This window comes from Pan troglodytes, chromosome X, assembly GCF_028858775.2.
Source record: "Pan troglodytes isolate AG18354 chromosome X, NHGRI_mPanTro3-v2.0_pri, whole genome shotgun sequence".
Classification (NCBI taxonomy): Eukaryota; Metazoa; Chordata; class Mammalia; order Primates; family Hominidae; genus Pan; species Pan troglodytes.
The window spans coordinates 133,303,005-133,321,049 of NC_072421.2; the positions used below are offsets into that span (position 1 = coordinate 133,303,005).

Here is an 18,045-nt window from a genome sequence, read left to right on the forward strand (position 1 = left end):
ACCCCACCTGCATAGATATACATATATATATATGTATATATATATATGGGGTGTATATATATATATATATATGTGGGGTGTATATATATATATATATGGGTTGTATATATATATATATGGGGTATATATATATATGAATAGGGGTGTATATGTAATATGTGTAATGTGTATAATGTGTATTATATGTATAATGGGAGATTACAAAGTGTGTGTGTGTATGTATATATACCCCCACCAACACAAACACACACACACAGGTATAATGTGCATTACATGTATAATGGGAGATTTTAAAGTGTGTGTGGATTTTAATGTGTGTGTGTGTAAAATACACACACACACATTAAAATCTCCCATTAGTTCTGCCTTTCCGTTGAAGGCTGACTGATACAGATTTCAACATTGAGATCGGGTTCCCACTACACCAGGGGCTAAGGAAGAGTATGTGTGATATGTCTAGAGAGCTTCTTAGTCCTCCCGTGTTTTTCGATTAGAGTTAATGGAAAATCACAGCAACCCCATCCAGGCAGGACATCTAATGGTTCAGACTCTTCCGTAATGAAGGTTTGAGTCATCCTGCCAGGCCAAGCATCATGACCAACTGACATGCTATCTTAGGGCAAAGGGAATGCGAAATGGGTAGCGAAAGAAGGTAGTTATAAACGCCAGCTACATCAGTGTGAGCTGCTGCAGAAACCACGACTGTAATAGTATTTACCTAATGGGTTAATAATATCTACCAGCACAGGTGGGAATACAAAATAACCAAAACACAAGTTATCCTTTCAAATAAAATGCTTTGGGAAAAAGAACATCTTTTACTAACAGAAATTTCTTAGCCTCTGGAAGGCTATTTGATTCGGTAACATATGCCAGGAGACTTCAGCAATATCCTGCTCCATTGTAGAAAACAGCAATCTGATCCTTTTCTCTCCTCAATCATTAACGAGATTATGCATTTGGGGGTGTGATAATCCTCCAGGGACAAGTATTCTCAAATCATACGTTTCAGTTTCTTCTTAAGGTGCTTAACAAAGTCTCGTCTCATACATCTGAAGAGAAAGAGACATGTCATTAACCAAAAGATAGCTAAAGAACCTATGCTGTACGAAGCACTGTGATGGATAGAAAGATGAAGTAACAGCATGGAAATAGAAATGTATCTGCATGGTAAGAGGTAGTCTAGCCGGCAATAACAAATGCTGGCAAGGGTGTGGAGAAAAGGGAACCTTCATACACTGTTGGTGAGAATATAAATTACTACAACAACTATGAAGAACAGTTTGGAGGTTCCTCAAACAACTAAAAATGGAGCTATCATATGATCCAGCAATCCCACTGCTGAGTATATACCCAAGAGAAAGGAAGTCAGTGTACCGAAGAGACATCTGCACTCCCATGTTTGTTGCAGCACCATTCACAGTAGCCAAGATTTGGAAGCAACCTAAGTGTCCACTAACACATGAATGGGTAAAGAAAATATGGTACATACACACCATAGAGTACTGTTTAGCCATAAAAAAAAGAATGAGATTCAGTCATTTGCAACAACACGGATAGAACCGAAGGTCCTTATGTTAAGTGAAATAAGCCAGGCACAGAAAGACAAACTTCACATGTTCTCACTTATTTTGGGGAGTAAAAGTGTAAAACAACTGAACTAATGGAGATAGAGAGTAGAATGACAGTTACCAGAGGCTACAAAGGTTAGTGGGGGTGGAGGGTGCGGGAAGTGGGGATGATTAATACGTAGAAGTAGGGAATAAATAAGATGTCGTATTTCATAGCCCAACAGGGTGACTATAGTCGGTAATAATTTAATTGCACATTTAAAAATAATGAAGAGTATAATTGTATTCTCTGTAACGCAAAGGATAAAAGCTTGAGGTGATAGAAACCCCACTTACCTTGATGTGATTATTACACATTGTTGTCTGTATCACAATATCTCATATAGCCCAGAAATATATGCATCTGCTATGTGCCTACACAAATTTTTTAAAAAGAGGTAGTCTAGCAAATACAAAGAGTGTCAATTGAGGGACAATGCGCACCTCAGACTATGGTGAAAATGGAAGTCTCCATAGTCTTCGAAGAATGAGTTAGACTCAGATAACATTAGCCTAAGTAACTGTGGAGACAGCCATAACTGTGAGTGAGGCCCAGGGTTTGAGAAACGCAAGGCAGGGGCTGTTCCCCAACGCTCACCCCCAGTACTCTATTGAGCCCAAGTGCTTAAAGAAATTGGACAGTTCCTATTTCTACCCACCTTGCTGCTTCCTTGATGATGGATTCAAAAAATCGTTTCCTGACTGCAGTAGGTCCTTGCACTCCTTCAAGCATTTCGAAGATTTTTTCATATTCTGAAGATGTTGAAAAAAAAAACTTCAGTATTATCAAATATAAAGAAGAATAGAAGTGAATCTACACCTCAGCAATCATGCTTCAGAGGCTGAAATGTTTTAAATGCTTAAATCAAGATACCTGCACATACAAAACCTAAATAATAAAAAAGACACCTGCACATACATGCGAATGTAACTCCTTTAATCATAACCAAGTAAGAAAAGAAAAAGAAAAAATGTACATGCTTTAGTCAAAGAAAAGAGGAACCACCATAAATTATGTGCAATCTCAACTCTGGCAAAGAATGAAACTCAACAGGCAACATGAATATCTTCTGAATCATAGAAAGAGAGACTTCCTATAGTTTTATAAAACAGACATTCTTATACTACTTACTTTGTCCAACGCATCGGAGTTCCTTCCCTAATTGACGTTTTATATCAGCATTAATTTCTTGTTGGCTTTTGGGAGAGGAGGCTATTCCTCTGCATTCTAGGTCATCTCCAGAGAAACTGCTGGTAACGTTTCCTCCCACAGGTGCATTGCTACCAGGTTTCCGCATCATCCCATCTTTGCTGAAACCAGTGAAGTCATCAATCTGAGAATCCAATTGGCTGGGTGGAATAGCATCTCCTGTCATAAGCTCTGGTGAAACAGATTTTGAGTAAAAGCCATCAGTTGGTGTTTGACCACTTTCTTTCCCCTCCACATAGACCTCATGAATGACAGCTCTGGAAATCAAACTGAGAAGTTGAGCTGTGAGATACGTGTGTTTCATCACCCCTCTGGGTACATCTATGTGCTCCTCAGTTTCTAGGGAATTATTTATTTCATAAATGGGAGGATACACCAGGGAGAAATCCCAGGCCTGACAAACGGAGGCCAGGACACATAATACAATAAAACCACCTCTTATTTTCTGGCCCTATGAATAGACATGGAAACCAAGTAAGACAGTACAACTCTAAAGCAACATTCACAGATCCCTGGTACTCATGGGACAGTTTCAGCTTGTTATGCTTTACAAGTTGAAAGCAGCAAGTCTCACTTGATATCATGATTTCTCAAATTCACTTACAAACTGCCATGCTTTACTGAGCTGGAACCCAGGCAACTGGGATACAACTCAACCGGTCTCCTGTTATATCAAACACATTCTGAGAAAATAGAGGCGGCCATTACTGCTGAAAGTTCTATACACACTCCATCACCAAAAAGTCCCTTTTACTGTATGATTTTCCTCATCCTTCCTTTCTGTCTCACAAAAGTGACTTTCTTTTCACTCCAGGTCTGACACCTCTCATTTATTCATCGTCTGTGGCAGGCAGCATGCCGGTAGCTGGGGATCAGCAGTAAACAGCCCAGAGAGCAACATTCCCTGCCCTTGTGGAGCTCACATCCTCATGGGGCGGTCAGACAGTACGTGCACAATGAGCAAATGAAACATACAGTGTTGGGCTAGTGGTAAGGAAGCAGTCCACAGGCCTGTGGGCAACAGCAGCAGAGGGAGCCCCAGGAGCTGCTGCTGGTTGGGCAGAGCCTTCTGTGGAGGTACCCTTGGGCAGGGCTTGAAGGAAAAAGCAGAGCTGCCTGCGCAGAGGCAGAGGGGGAGTTCCAGGCTGCGGTGAGGCCAAGGATATGGGCTGGAGCGGGGATGGACCGGGCACTACGGGGTGAAGGACAGTAGCAGAGAGACTCAGGAGATGATGGGGCCCGTGTGAGGAGAGGGTGACGGAGGCCAGGCCACGCAGAACCTCGCAGACCAAAGCTGCTTCGCAGTCGGTTCTGAGTGCTTAGGAGTGTTGAGGATGGGTGTTCAGGAGCGACATGGCATCACGTGATTTACATGCCAACATCATGACCCGGCTGCAGGGTTGGAGGGTATGTGTTTGATGCGGGAAATAATGGGAAACATGGAGGTATCTCAGGAGCTCAGTGATTGATCGTGGCAGAGTGGAATAGAAGGAGAGAGAGAGATGCTGGGGTTCAGGAATTTTTTACAGTATTTAGAGAAGAGAAGAAAAAGAAATGTAGAAAAAAACAATGATGGGGTCGGGGGTGGTGGCTCGTGCGTGTAATCCCAGCACTTTGGGAGGCCGAGGTGGGTGGATCACCTGAGGTGAGGAGTTCCAGACCAGCCTGGCCGACATGGCGAAACCCCATCTCTACTAAACTTACAAAAATTAGCTGGGTGTGGTGGCTGGTGGTTGTAATCCCGCTACTCGGGAGGCTGCGGCAGAAGAATCACTTGAACCCAGGAGACGGAGATTTCAGTGAGCCGAGATCACGCCACTGCACTCCAGCCTGGCTGAGAAGAGCGAAACTCCATCTCAAGAAATAAATGATAGGGATTCACCAATACGGACAAGAAATTAAAAAAAAAAAGATTGTGGGAAATGGAAATCCTAGAAGGTTTTCATGAAGAAGCGAGTGAACAACTGTCAAATGCTGCTGAGAAATTAATGGCAATGTCAGCCGAAACTGTTAACCTTGACAAGGACAGTTTCTCTGGAGGGGATGAGGCAGGAGCATGAAGAGGAGGTGAGGACAGGCTTACTTACTCTTTTCTTTGGACATGGCAGAGCCTGCAATAAGGCTGTCTCCTGCTCCTTGTTTCCTTGCCAACATGGCCATCCTCTGCCTTTTCTGATACGAAGGACTGTCACATTCCCTGGGACGTTTAAACACAGTTTCAGGATCTACAGCCACCTTCTCTGTTTTATCGGTCATTGTTTCCTGAAAAACATCAATGAATATATTCTATTCACGACAAAAATATAACAATCACAAAATGGCAAGCAATCCGCATATGTGTATACAACCAAGACTTTGAATCATTAATTTCACTTTTAATCATGAGCCAAGATTTACCAAGTCTGAACAAACACTCTGTTCTCAGGAAAAGAAACCTAATTTTAATGTACACAAAGTAAAACAGAAGAAAGATGGTATAACCAAATCAATCAGAATGCTTGTGGAATAAGCAGCTGTCATCAACCAAAAATAGATAAAAATATTATTACCTATTTGAAGATGTATAAGCCAATCTGTATTAACGCTTATTAGAAAAAATGGATGTATAAACCAATCTGTATTAACCCTTATTATACATTATATTTTAAATTATATATCATATATCATATATATTTAATATATAAGTATTTATGCTTATATATTCAAATAGATGTATAAACCAACGTGTATTAACCCTTATTAGGAACCCTTATTAGAAGATTGATACAAAACTGATAACAACATCTGACAAGGAATTTAGAAGGAAGAAAAACTACAAGATCAAGCCAAAAATACAAGCCAAGATCACCCTGAACTTAGACACAAAAATTCCAAACTAAGGGTGAGCAAATAAAATGTACTGGTACTTAAAAAGGACATACATCAGCCATGGTGGAGTATATTGCAGAAAGGCAACACTGATTTAACATTTGAAAATCGATAAACGTAGTGCACCACATTAACAACAACAACAACAACAACAACAAAAACAGGGAAACACCACATGATCATTTTCATACATGGATCAATGTTTAAAGTCCATTCGTGATAAAAACTATCACCAACTTAGGAAAAAGGGCAACTTTCCTATTCTGGTTAGCATATGTACAAAAAATTTTTAAATGCCATACTTCATAGTGACATATCAGTATTTTCTCCCTGAGTTTGAAAACAAGACAAAGATGTCCACTATCCATTCAACAATTTACTGGAGGTTCTAAAAAGTGCCATAGCATCAGGAAAATACAATAGGTTTAAAATTTGGAAAGAAATAAAACTGTCATTATTCACAGATGACATTGTTCTGTACATAGAAAAATGCAGCAGAATAAAATCATTACAGTTAATAAGCAAATTTAGTCAACTTTCTAGATATAATGAAAACCAATGGCATTTCTGTGTAATGAATAGCAATTCTGTATAATGAATGGCATTATACAGAATGGCAATTCTGTATAACGAATAATTAGAATATGAGATTTCAAATGTCATTAAAAACAGTTCCAAAAACATCAAATATTTAGGAATAAATCTAATCAAGATGTGCTAGAGTACTTCACAAAAATTATAAAACATCACTCAGAGAAATTCAAGACTGCAGTAAATGGAGAAAAATATTCTTTCCATGCATTGGAAGACATTGCTATTTTTTTTTTTTGAGTCGGAGCCTCGTTCTGTCACCCAGGCTGCAGTGCAGTGGCACAGTCTCTGCTCACTGCAACCTCCACTTCCCAGGTTCAAGCAATTCTCCTGCCTCAGCCTCCTGAGTAGCTGCGATTACGGGCGCCTGCCACGACGCTGGATAAAGAAAATGTGGTACATATACACCACGGAATACTATGCAGCCATAAAAAAGAATGAGTTCATGTCCTTTGAAGGGACATGTGTCAGCAAGCTAACACAGGAACAGAAAACCAAACACCACGTGTCCTCACTCATAAGTGGGAGTTGAACAATGAGAACACATGGACGCAGGGAGAAGAACATCACACAGTGGGGCCTGTCAGGGGTTGGGGGGCTAGGGGAGGGATAGCATTAGAGAAATACCTAATGTAGATGACGGGTCAATGGGTGCAGCAAACAACCATGGCATGTGTCTTCCTATGTAACAAACCTGCACGTTCTGCCCATGTATCCCAGAACTTAAAGTATAATTTTAAAAAAAGGAATATTATCGTAATGGCATTGGGTGAGTCAAAGATGTTTCTTAAAATAATAAAAAGCACTATCCATAAATAATACACTAATTAATAAAATTAAGAGAATCTGTTCATCTACAACACATTATTGAGATCGTGTAAAAGCAAAAAAGATTTATAGAAGATACTAAAATTGTATATGTATTTTTATATAGGTACATATACGCCTGTGTGCCTGTGTGTATAATTCAAATACAGAATATATGGAAACTACAAATCCATTTTTAAAATACAAACATCTCAGTAAAAGCTGGGGGAAAATACCTGAAAAGGAACTTCATAAAAGGCATAGTTAAATGACCAATAAACACATAAAATGGTGCTAAAAAAAAAAAAAAAAGAAAACAATAAATAGCTGGGTGCGGTGGCACTGCAATCCAGTCTGGGTGACAGAGGGAGACCCCGTCTCAAAAGACAAACAAAAATCAATAAATAAAAACAATTTCTTAAAAAGGTGCTTGATCTCATTGATCAGCAGAGAAATGCGAGTGTAGACATAAGGAGAGATCACTGCACACCCATCAGAGTGGCTGGAATGAAAGACTAACTGTACTGCGACTGTTCAAATGTGGCACAGCTGGAACTTTTGAATATTTCTGGACTCCCATTCCCACACAGACACCTGAGGCTGTGGCTGAAAGGTCAGATAGAATCCCAGTAAAGAGCTCCTTCAGAATTGCGATCAACCAACCGAGGAAAAGCACCCCAACCTGGGTCGAGACAAGAGTTCCCAAGGTCACGTGGCCTCCTTCATGGCTGACACAGAGCTCCCTGAGTCCCACCATAGGCTTAGAGAATCCAAGGAACATTACCCCATTCCCCGGCGGCACCGGGAGAGAGCACCTACAGATAATAATTTTAAAAACCCAGCACCAAGAGAAAGCATCCAGTAAGCGTCCACAACGGGGATAAGCAGAACCAAAGAAAAGCCAACACATTGTAACTGAGAGCGAGCAACATCCGAGGACAAATGCGCCTCACGGCCGACATCAGTACCCAAGGAAGAGTCCACCAGAGGTTGAGATAAAGCCCCCGACAGTGACCCCACAGGGCTACGATCATGTGTCCGGGGCACAGCCACCCCCACCACGTTCCATGAGCACAGATAGTGTCCCCAGGGCGGAGTCCCCCTCAGGACAGTGACTGAGTGGGAAAGAAACACCGTGGCACCCGAGGCCGACACAGGCAACCAAGGCATGGCCCCCACGCCCCGGGCTCAGGTCATTTCAGCAGGAAAAGTCGCCTTTTCCATCACCGACAGAGAGCCCCCAAGAAGAGCCCCCAAGAAAAGCCCCCTGGCCCCACAACATAGCCGAGACGGGGTGCCCAAGGAAAACGCTCCCCCGCGGCTGACACAGGCGCCCATGGCGGTGTCCCCAGAGCTAAGCCACTTCCCCAAGGGAGCCCTCCCACACACCGGACAGAGAACACCACAGAAAAGACTCTTTCTGAGGAAAAAGGACACTTTCCAGGGCGAAATTAAAGCATCCAGGGAAAAACTGCCCACTCACAGTCCTGAAGTCCTGACCTTGCTGGAGGAGAGACGGCGGCACCTCACAAAATGGCAGTGAAGTTGTGGCGCCTCCCCACCGGTGGCACTTTCTAGAAACCTGCCCTCTGGGAGTTGTGGGAAATGTGCCCCCTAGGGCACCTGGGAGTGATGTGCATGGGGAGGCGTCTCACCAGAAGCACTGATCCCGTTTGGCCCAAGGGAGATGGGAGGAAGGGAAGTAGCCAGCCACAGCGTGCCTGCCCCAGCCGAACACAGGGAACCTGTTGGGGGCGCCAGAGTGCTGAGGAGAAGCCTCGTGCCCCAGAGAACCAGGAAGCGCAGCCCTCCCCTTCGCTGACTCTGGCGCCCTCTACAGGCGACCTTCAGTAACAACTGCACAGCAACGTATGCGGAGGAATGCAGAACCTTCTCACACAGTGGGATGAAATCGCCTGGGTAACATAGTGAGACCCCGGCTCTACAAAGCAACCAACTAATCAAAAAAGAAAGAAAGAAAGAAACACACAAATTAGCCGGGCCTAGTGGCCTTGCACCTGTGGTCCCAACTACTCGGGAAGTTGAGGTGGGAGGATGGCTTGAACCCAGGAGGCGGAGGTAGCAGTGAGCCACTGCACTCCAGCCCAGGCGGTAGAGGAGACCCCATCTCAGAAAAAAAAAAAAAAAAAGAAAGAAAGAAGGAAAAGAAAAGAAAAAGAAAAACAACAACAACAAACTGAAATTTTCATTTGAGGGGGTTGTGTTTTAAAGTCAACCCCGACCCGCCGCAGTGGCTCACGCCTGTAATCTCAATACGTTGGGAGGTCGAAGGGGCTGGACCACCTGAGGTCAGGAGTTCGAGACCAGTCTGTCTGACCAACATGGTGAATCCCGTCTCTACTAAAAATACAGAAAATTACCGGGCGTGGTGGCATGCACCTATAATCCCACCAGCTACTTGGGAGGCTGAGGCTGGAGAATCGCTTGAACCGGGCAGGCAGAATTTGCAGTGAGCTGAGATCATGCCACTGCACTCCAGCCTGGGTAACAGAGTGAGACTCTGTCTAAAAATAAAAATCAATCAATCAGTAAATAAAGTCAACCTCTATCTGTTAAAGGTAACCATTATTGTTAATTGATAAGAAAAATGAGGGCCCCAGTGCGGTCGCTCACGTCTGTAATCCCAGCAATTTGGGAGACCAAGAGGGGTGGATTCCTTGAGCCCAGGAGTTCAAGAGCAGCCTGGGCAGCATGGTGAAACCCCATCTTAACACAAAATACAAAAATTAGCTGAGCGTGTAACTGTGGTCCCAGCTGCTTGGGAGGCTTGACACCAGGAGGTTGAGGCTGCATTGACCTTTGTTCGCACCATTGCACTATAGCCTGGGTGACAGAGTAAGACTGTCTACAAAAAAAAGAAAGAGAGAAAGAAAGAAAGAAAGAAAGAAGGAAAGAAAGAAAGAGAAAGAAAGAAGGAAGGAAGGAAGGAAAGAAAGAAAGAAAGAAAGAAAGAAAGGAAGGAAGGAAGGAAGAAAGGAAGAAAGGAAGGACGGAAGAAGGGAAGAAAGGAAGAAAGAAAGAGAGAAAGAAAGAGAGAAAGAAAGAAAGAGAGAAAGGAAGGAAGGAGGGGAAACCTTATTATATTGCATCTATTAATCATTTTAATCTGGAACTTTGTATATTTTTCCACCTTTTTTATTTTTTTTGAGACAGTCTGGCTCTGTCACCCAGGCTGGAGTGCAGTGGCATGATCTTGGCTCACTGCAACCTGCGCCTCCCAGGTTCAAGCAGTTCTCCTTCCTCAGCCTCCCGAGAAGCTGGGATTACAGGCATGCACCACCATGCCCGGCTGGTATTTGTATTTTTAGCAGAGACGGTGTTTCACAATGTTCTCCAGGCTGGTCTCAAACTCCTGACTTTAAGTGATTCATCTGCCTTGGCCTCCCAAAGTCCTGGGATTACAGGGGTGAGCCACCATGCCCGGCCCATTTTTCCACTTTCACAACTTATTTTAAGTGCAGCAAAATTTACTTGAATTGTCCATAGTGGTAAAAAATATTACAGCGAAATTTTTAGAGTTTTAATGGAACAGGCAGTTTCACTATTGACACAATTATTTGGAAGGGATTACTTCACTGGTTTTGTAATTCAAAAGTTACGTTTGTAAAAAAATTAAAATTAAAATTAAAAAATATAGCCAGGCATGGTGGTGGGCACCTGTACTCCCTGCTACTAGGGCAGCAGAGGCAGGAGAATCACTTGAACCTGAGAGGTGCAAGCTTCAGTGAGCAGAGATCGCGTCACTGCACTCCAAAGGAGCAGAGATCCATTGTCACTGGGGGACAAAGGGAGAGTCCGTCTCAAAATAAATAAATTAATTAAAATTAAAATTAAAAATTATGTTTGTTAAGAACCCTGTTAGAAGAGAGTCATATTCAGTATTACAGCTTCTTAGCCTATTGTGTTAATATTTGCCTGTGCTTCAGAGCCTTCATAGAACACATTTTCTTTTGGAATATATTTGATTGATAGGAAAGCTTAAACATTGTTTTCACTTTGATGTAGGAACAGTTGTTTTGTTTGTTTCCTCTAGTGCTATCAAAATAAAATACTCATTTTTTGCATTAAAAAAATCCCACCAGAGCAGTACTCATAGGAGTATTTGATTGAATAACCATGAGACTGGAATCTTGGTGGGGCTTAATTAGAATCCTGCCTACCACACAAGCCACAAGTGGACAGCTGCATACGACAGTCCTGACTGGGACAGCCCTGAAGGACAGTGATGAAGGGAAATCCTCCCAGAGGGAAGAACTTTGAGCAGTGCACCTTCTTGGAGGAGGCATATCCAGACGTGTAAGTATGTATCATGCATAGGCTGTGTCCCACTCATTCGCTGAATTGTCAGGGACTTTGAGAACACACGATTAAAAATGTGTGACAAAGAAGTCTGAGAAAAAAAAATATGTGGACAGGCCTGTCCAAACGGACATACAATGTGAAGATATTGGGGTCTCATGAGAGTTCTCAGCAAAGGGTATCCTCAGCAGAGCAGAATTTTAATAATCAGATGGATAAGGTACTTATTATCTAGGTATTAATCAGCCTCTTTCCCTAACACGTGTGTCACAATCTTACCGGCTCAACAAACAAAGTGGTCAAACTGGCAGGGTTGGAGATTATGCGCAGTAGCATGGACCTCCACTCACCATGCATGGCAAACCTGGCTACGGTCATTGCTGAGTGAAAAATCTTCCAGGAATGGAGACCAACACTAAGCCCCCAATTTGGCACCAGACTCCAGAATGATCTGCCAGCCACTAGTTGGTATGTGGATTACAATAGATCACTTGTATCATAAAAAGAGAAGTGCTTTCTTCTTACCTGAACAGACATTTAGTCTAGATATGGATTTTCCTTCCCACTTGCAGTGCTTTTGAGAAAACCAATGTTTGTATCTTGGCTTCCAAAATTCTGGAAAGCGCTAGTTCCTCAAGTTCCTAGGGTTATTCATTCTGGAGACTCCAGTATACTCTGCAAGAAAACCTGTAGGCCATCCACCAAAATGCCCAAATGGAGTCACTCTTAAATAACGAGCCCTGCATGTTTCCAGAAACTCTAATTATCAGTGAAAAGTTTACTATGACAGCGATTTCGCCACCCAGGGCAATTGGAGAATGGCAGATACTAGGGACCATTAACTCTGTGAAAGCTGTAGAAGACTGCAGTCAAGAATCACAGTTACAGAACCAAAAGTGACAGTCTTCTATTTTCGATGTTTGTACAAAGAGGACACACAATTAATAAAGTGGTCGAGGAACAGGTTTCTGCTTTAATACCAAAAACTAACATAGAAACCTGTAAAGATGTCCAAGTATAGTAATCCTTTTCCTGTGTATTTGGTTAAGATTTAAAACTGAAGCTTTCTTTGTTAGCTTTTTTAAAATTATAGATGCCAGAAGGGTACATGTACAGATTTCTCACTTGGATATAATTGCACAGTGCCGGGGTTTGGGCTTCTAGTGAACCCATCACCCAAATAGTGAAGAGAGTATCCAATAGGTAGTTTTTCAACCCTCCGACCCGCTCCCTCCCTCCCCTCTACCTCCATTTTGGAGTCTCCAGAGTCAATGGTTTCTACCTTTATTTTCATGTGTACCCATTGTTTAGCTCCCACATATGAATGAGAACACGCAGTATCTCATTTTCTGATTATCAGATTTTGCTTCTGTGTTTCACTTAAAAGTGAAGTTTTCACCGGACACAGTGGCTCACGCCTGTAATCCCAGGATTTGGGAGGCAGAAGCGGGTGGATCACTTGAGGTCAGGAGTTCCAGACGAGGCTGGCCAAAGTGGCGAAACCACATCTCTACCAAAAATACAAAAAATAGCCGGGGCCCTGCGCAGTGGCTCGCACTTGCACTTTGGGAGTCTGAGGTGGGCATATCACTTGAGGTCAGGAGTTTGAGACTAGCCTGGCCAACATGGTGAAACTCTGTCTCTACTAAGAAATACAAACAATTAGCCAGGTGTGATAATGCGTTTCTATAGTCCCAGCTACACAAGGAGGCTGAGGCAAGAGAACTGCTTGAACCCGGGAGGTGGGGGTTGCAGTGAGCCGAGATTGCACCACAAACTTAATCAAATTGTTGTTCCAACTGCAGCTGCTGTACTACAAGTGGTTTTGTTGTGTCAGCAACTGTGACATCCCTCGGAACCTGATATACAATATTGATTAGGTGAATGTTTGGCTTTCTTTCAGTAATTGTCGTAAACAAGAATTTCGATTCAGCTAGAAAGGACAGCAATGTACTATCATTTCCTGTTTCAAGCTTATATCAACTCTCTAGGTTTATATCCTAAACGAGTTCTTAGGGAAAATGGCCACCTTTCTCTTAAACCAGATGTGACACCATTCTTTGCAGTGATGACATTATGCTGACTGAAAAGGAGGTAGCAACTAATCCAGACACGGTAGCAACACACTTGCAAGACATTATGTGAGAAATAATTCTCACACAAAATCAGGGGCCTTCTAACTGAGTGAAGCGTTTAACAATCTGGTAGTCTGGCATGTCAAGATGGTGGTTATAAGGTGAACAGCAAGTTCTTACATCTTGCCTTTCTTACTACTAAATAAGGAACATGAAACGAGTTGCATAATAGATGCTTGTTTTAGCATATACCTAAATGTTGTGCAGTACCGTGGACCCATTGACAAGTGACTGAAACCCTGCTAGCATGGACCGGGGCCCAGAAAAAGAGAAGCTTCCCTAATCCTGCACCTGTGGTCTCATGTGGAGTTCCCTGAGACCAGTTGACTAGAAAATAAAAAACATCATGCCTGATTTTCATTTGTTACTTCAGAATATGCAGGCACCACATCTATTAGGTTTGTTACTAATGCAAAAGAAATTGTCCCCGATTCAGCAGCTTAAAATAACACAAATATATAAGCAGTTCTGTAGATCAGAAATCCATGCAGCCTGGATTGGTTTCTCTGCTTAGGATCTCACAAAATCAAAGTTAGGGTATCAACCAGGCTGCTGACTAACTAAGGACTCAGAGAGAACCTGTTTTCAAGCTCATTTGGGTTACGGGCAGGTCTAACTTCTTAAAGTTGTGGAACTGAGGTAGCCGTATACTTGCGGTCTTGGCTGAGGCCACTCTAAGCTACCTGAGACCCCTCCATACCTACTTGGGTGCACCCCTCTATCTTCTAAGCAGTAATGGTGCATCATGATTATGGTGGCTGAGATAAAGCTTATTTACGGGTTTGGCAACATGAACTTTCATTTACCAGGTCCATCTCACTACAGCCACTGCTCACTATTCAATCTGACAGCAGCAGAGACCAACACTGAGTCCCCAATATGGCACCATGTCCCAGAGTGGTCAGTCAGCTTCCAGGTAGCACTGTGATTACTTGGGTCTGCTTCCACGATTGAAGGGGTATCACTTTGATCTTGCTCAAATAGACACTTATTCTGCATATGGATTTTCATTCCCACCCATGGAACTTCAAGGAAATCGGTACTGTGGTATGAGGAAAGGCTGTATCCACCATCGTGGTATTCCACACTGCACCAGTTTTAAACATCAAACTCACTTTACAGGCAATGAAGTATGGGAATGGGCTCATGCTAATGTACTTCACTAGTCTTGTGATGTTCTTCAACATCCTGAAATGGCTGGCTCAATAGAACATTGGAGGACCTTTTAAAGCCTGAGTTGTCATTGCAGCTTTGTGGCAGTGCCTTGTGGGGCTTGGCTGACAATCTAGAAAGTGGCAAAGCTGAATCCTAGCCTCAAGTATATGGAACTATTTCTCCCATAGCCACATTTATGACTTCAAGAATGAAGGAGGCAATATGTGGGCCTTCTCTCACTATTCCTCCTGGGTATCTAGTAACAAAATGTTGCTTCTTATGCTCAAGAAGCAAACTGTGCACCAAGAAGCCAACTTTTGGCTCTGCTGGACTAGAGGACTTAGTTACACATTGAGGAATTTTTTCAACAGGGGAAACCAAAGTGATTCCACCAAAATGAAAGTTGTTCCATATGAACTTTAAAGTAGTTTTTTTCCAATTCTATGAAGAAAGTCATCGGTAGCTTGATGGGGATGGCATTGAATCTATAAATTACCTTGGGCAGGAGGCCATTTTCACGATATTGATTCTTCCTACCCATGAGCATGGAATGTTGTTCCATTTGTTTGTGTCCTCTTTTATTTCATTGAGCACTGGTTTGTAGTTCTCCTTGAAGAGGTCCTTCACGTCCCTTGTAAGTTGGATCCCTAGGTATTTTATTATCTTTGAAGCAATTGTGCATGGGAGTTCACTCATGATTTGGCTCTCTGTTTGTCTGTTATTGGTGTATAAGAATGCTTGTGATTTTTGCACACTGATTTTGGAACCAAAAAAGAGCCCGCATTGCCGAGTCAATCCTAAGCCAAAAGAACAAAGCTGGAGGCATCATGCTACCTGACTTCAAACTATACTACAAGTCTACAGTAACCAAAACAGCATGGTACTGTTATCAAAACAGAGATATAGACCAATGGAACAGAACAGAGCCCTCAGAAATAATGCTGCATATCTACAACTATCTGATCTTTGACAAACCTGACAAAAACAAGAAATGGGGAAAGGATTCCCTATTTAATAAATGGTGCTGGGAAAACTGGCTAGCCATATGTAGAAAGCTGAAATGGGATCCCTTCCTTACACTTTATACAAAAATTAATTCAAGATGGATTAAAGACTTACATGTTAGACCTAAAACCATAAAAACCCTAGAAGAAAACCTAGGCAATACCATTCAGGACATAGGCATGGGCAAGGACTTCATGTCTAAAACACCAAAACCAATGGCAACAAAAGTCAAAATTGACAAATGGGATCTAATTAAACTAAAGAGTTTCTGCACGGCAAAAGAAACTACCATCAGAGTGAACAGGCAACCTACAGAATGGGAGGAAATTTTTGCAATCTACTCATCTGACAAAGGGCTAATATCCAGAATCTACAACGAACTCAAACAAATTTACAAGAAAAAAACAAACAACCCCATCAACAAGCGGGCGAAGGATATGAACAGATACTTCTCAAAAGAAGACATTTATGCAGCCAACAGACACATGAAAACATGCTCACCATCACTGGCCATCAGATAAATGCAAATCAAAACCACAATGAGATACCATCTCACACCAGTTAGAATGGCAATCATTAAAAAGTCAGGAAACAACAGGTGCTGGAGAGGATGTGGAGAAGTAGGAACACTTTTACACTGTTGGTGGGACTGTAAACTAGTTCAACCATTGTGGAAGTCAGTGTGGCGATTCCTCAGGGATCTAGAACTAGAAATACCATTTGACCCAGCCATCCCATTACTGGGTATATACCCAAAGGATTATAAAACATGCTGCTATAAAGACACATGCACACGTATGTTTATTGTGGCACTATTCACAAGAGCAAAGACTTGGAACCAACCCAAATGTCCAACAATGATAGACTGGATTAAGAAAACGTGGCACATATACACCATGGAATACTATGCAGCCATGAAAAATGATGAGTTCATGTCCTTTGTAGGGACATGGATGAAGCTGGAAACCATCATTCTCAGCAAACTATCGCAAGGACAAAAAACCAAACACCGCATGTTCTCACTCATAGGTGGGAACTGAACAATGAGAACACATGGACACAGGAAGGGGAACATCACACACTGGGTCCTGTTGTGGGGTGTGGGGAGGGGGGAGGGATAGCATTAGGAGATATACCTAATGTTAAATGATGAGTTAATGGGTGCAGCACACCAACATGGCACATGTATACATATGTAACAAACCTGCACGTTGTGCACATGTACCCTAAACCTTAAAGTATAATAAAAAACAGTACCTGGCACAATTAATATTTGTTGAATAATTGAATGAATTAACTTTTTTTAAAAAAGCATAGAATGGGCTGGGTGCAGTGGCTCATGCCTGTAATCCTAGAACCTTGGGAGGCTGAGATGGGCAGATCACTTGAGGTCAGGTTTCGAGACCAGCCTGGACGACATGACAAAACCCCATCTCCACTAAAAATACAAAAATTGCAGCGTGATGGCACCTGTGGTGCACCTGTAATCCCAGCTACTTGGGAGGCTGAAGCACAAGGATCGCTTGAACTGGGGTGAGGTCGAGGTGGCAGTGACTTGTGATCGTGTCACTGCACTCTAGCCTGGGCAACAGAGCAAGATTCTGTCTTTAAAAAAAATAAAAAGCATAGAATGTTCAAGTCATATCTGGAAACAACAGCCTTACAGGGACTGCTACTGCAGCTCCAAATTATTGTATCAGACCAATCCTATCTAGGAACTACCTTTATTATATATATTGGATATACCCCCCCTCCACACGCATACATATATATATATGGGGGTGTATATATAATATGTGTAATGTGTATTATATGTATAATGGGAGATTAGAAAGTGTGCATGTGCATGTATATATACCCCCTACCAACACACAAACACACACACACACACACACACACACACACACACATTAAAATCTCGCATTAGTTCTGCCTTTTCGTTGAAGGCTGACTGATACAGATTTCAACATTGAGATCGGGTTCCCACTACACCAGGGGCCAAGGAAGAGTATGTGTGATATGTCTAGAGAGCTTCTTAGTCCTCCCGTGTTTTTCGATTAGAGTTAAAGGAAAATCACAGCAACCCCATCCAGGCAGGATATCTAATGGTTCAGACTCTTCCGTAATGAAGGTTTGAGTCATCCTGCCAGGCCAAGCATCATGACCAACTGACATGCTATCTTAGGGCAAAGGGAATGCGAAATGGGTAGCGAAAGAAGGTAGTTATAAACGCCAGCTACATCAGTGTGAGCTGCTGCAGAAACCACGACTGTAACAGTATTTACCTAATGGGTTAATAATATCTACCAGCACAGGTGGGAATACAAAATAACCAAAACACAAG

General features: G+C 42.4%; 1 protein-coding gene across 3 annotated transcripts; it reads right to left on the minus strand.

Moving 5' to 3' along the window:
• Positions 1-777: 777 nt before the first annotated feature.
• LOC465877 (cancer/testis antigen family 45 member A6) lies at positions 778-8,823 on the minus strand. 3 transcript variants are annotated; one of them, XM_024353658.3, is made up of 5 exons: positions 8,742-8,823; positions 4,908-5,082; positions 2,743-2,991; positions 2,270-2,363; positions 778-1,052 (listed from the first exon to the last, which is right to left on the minus strand). In XM_024353658.3, exons 2-5 carry the CDS (start codon positions 5,074-5,076, stop codon positions 995-997), a joined length of 570 nt encoding a protein of 189 aa, XP_024209426.1. In that variant the 5' UTR covers positions 5,077-5,082; positions 8,742-8,823; the 3' UTR covers positions 778-994. The 3 variants fall into 3 exon arrangements, with proteins under 3 accessions (XP_024209426.1, XP_024209424.1, XP_024209425.1); XM_024353656.3 differs by lacking the exon at positions 8,742-8,823 and adding an exon at positions 8,587-8,693; XM_024353657.3 differs by lacking the exon at positions 8,742-8,823 and adding an exon at positions 8,570-8,649.
• Positions 8,824-18,045: the final 9,222 nt, after the last annotated feature.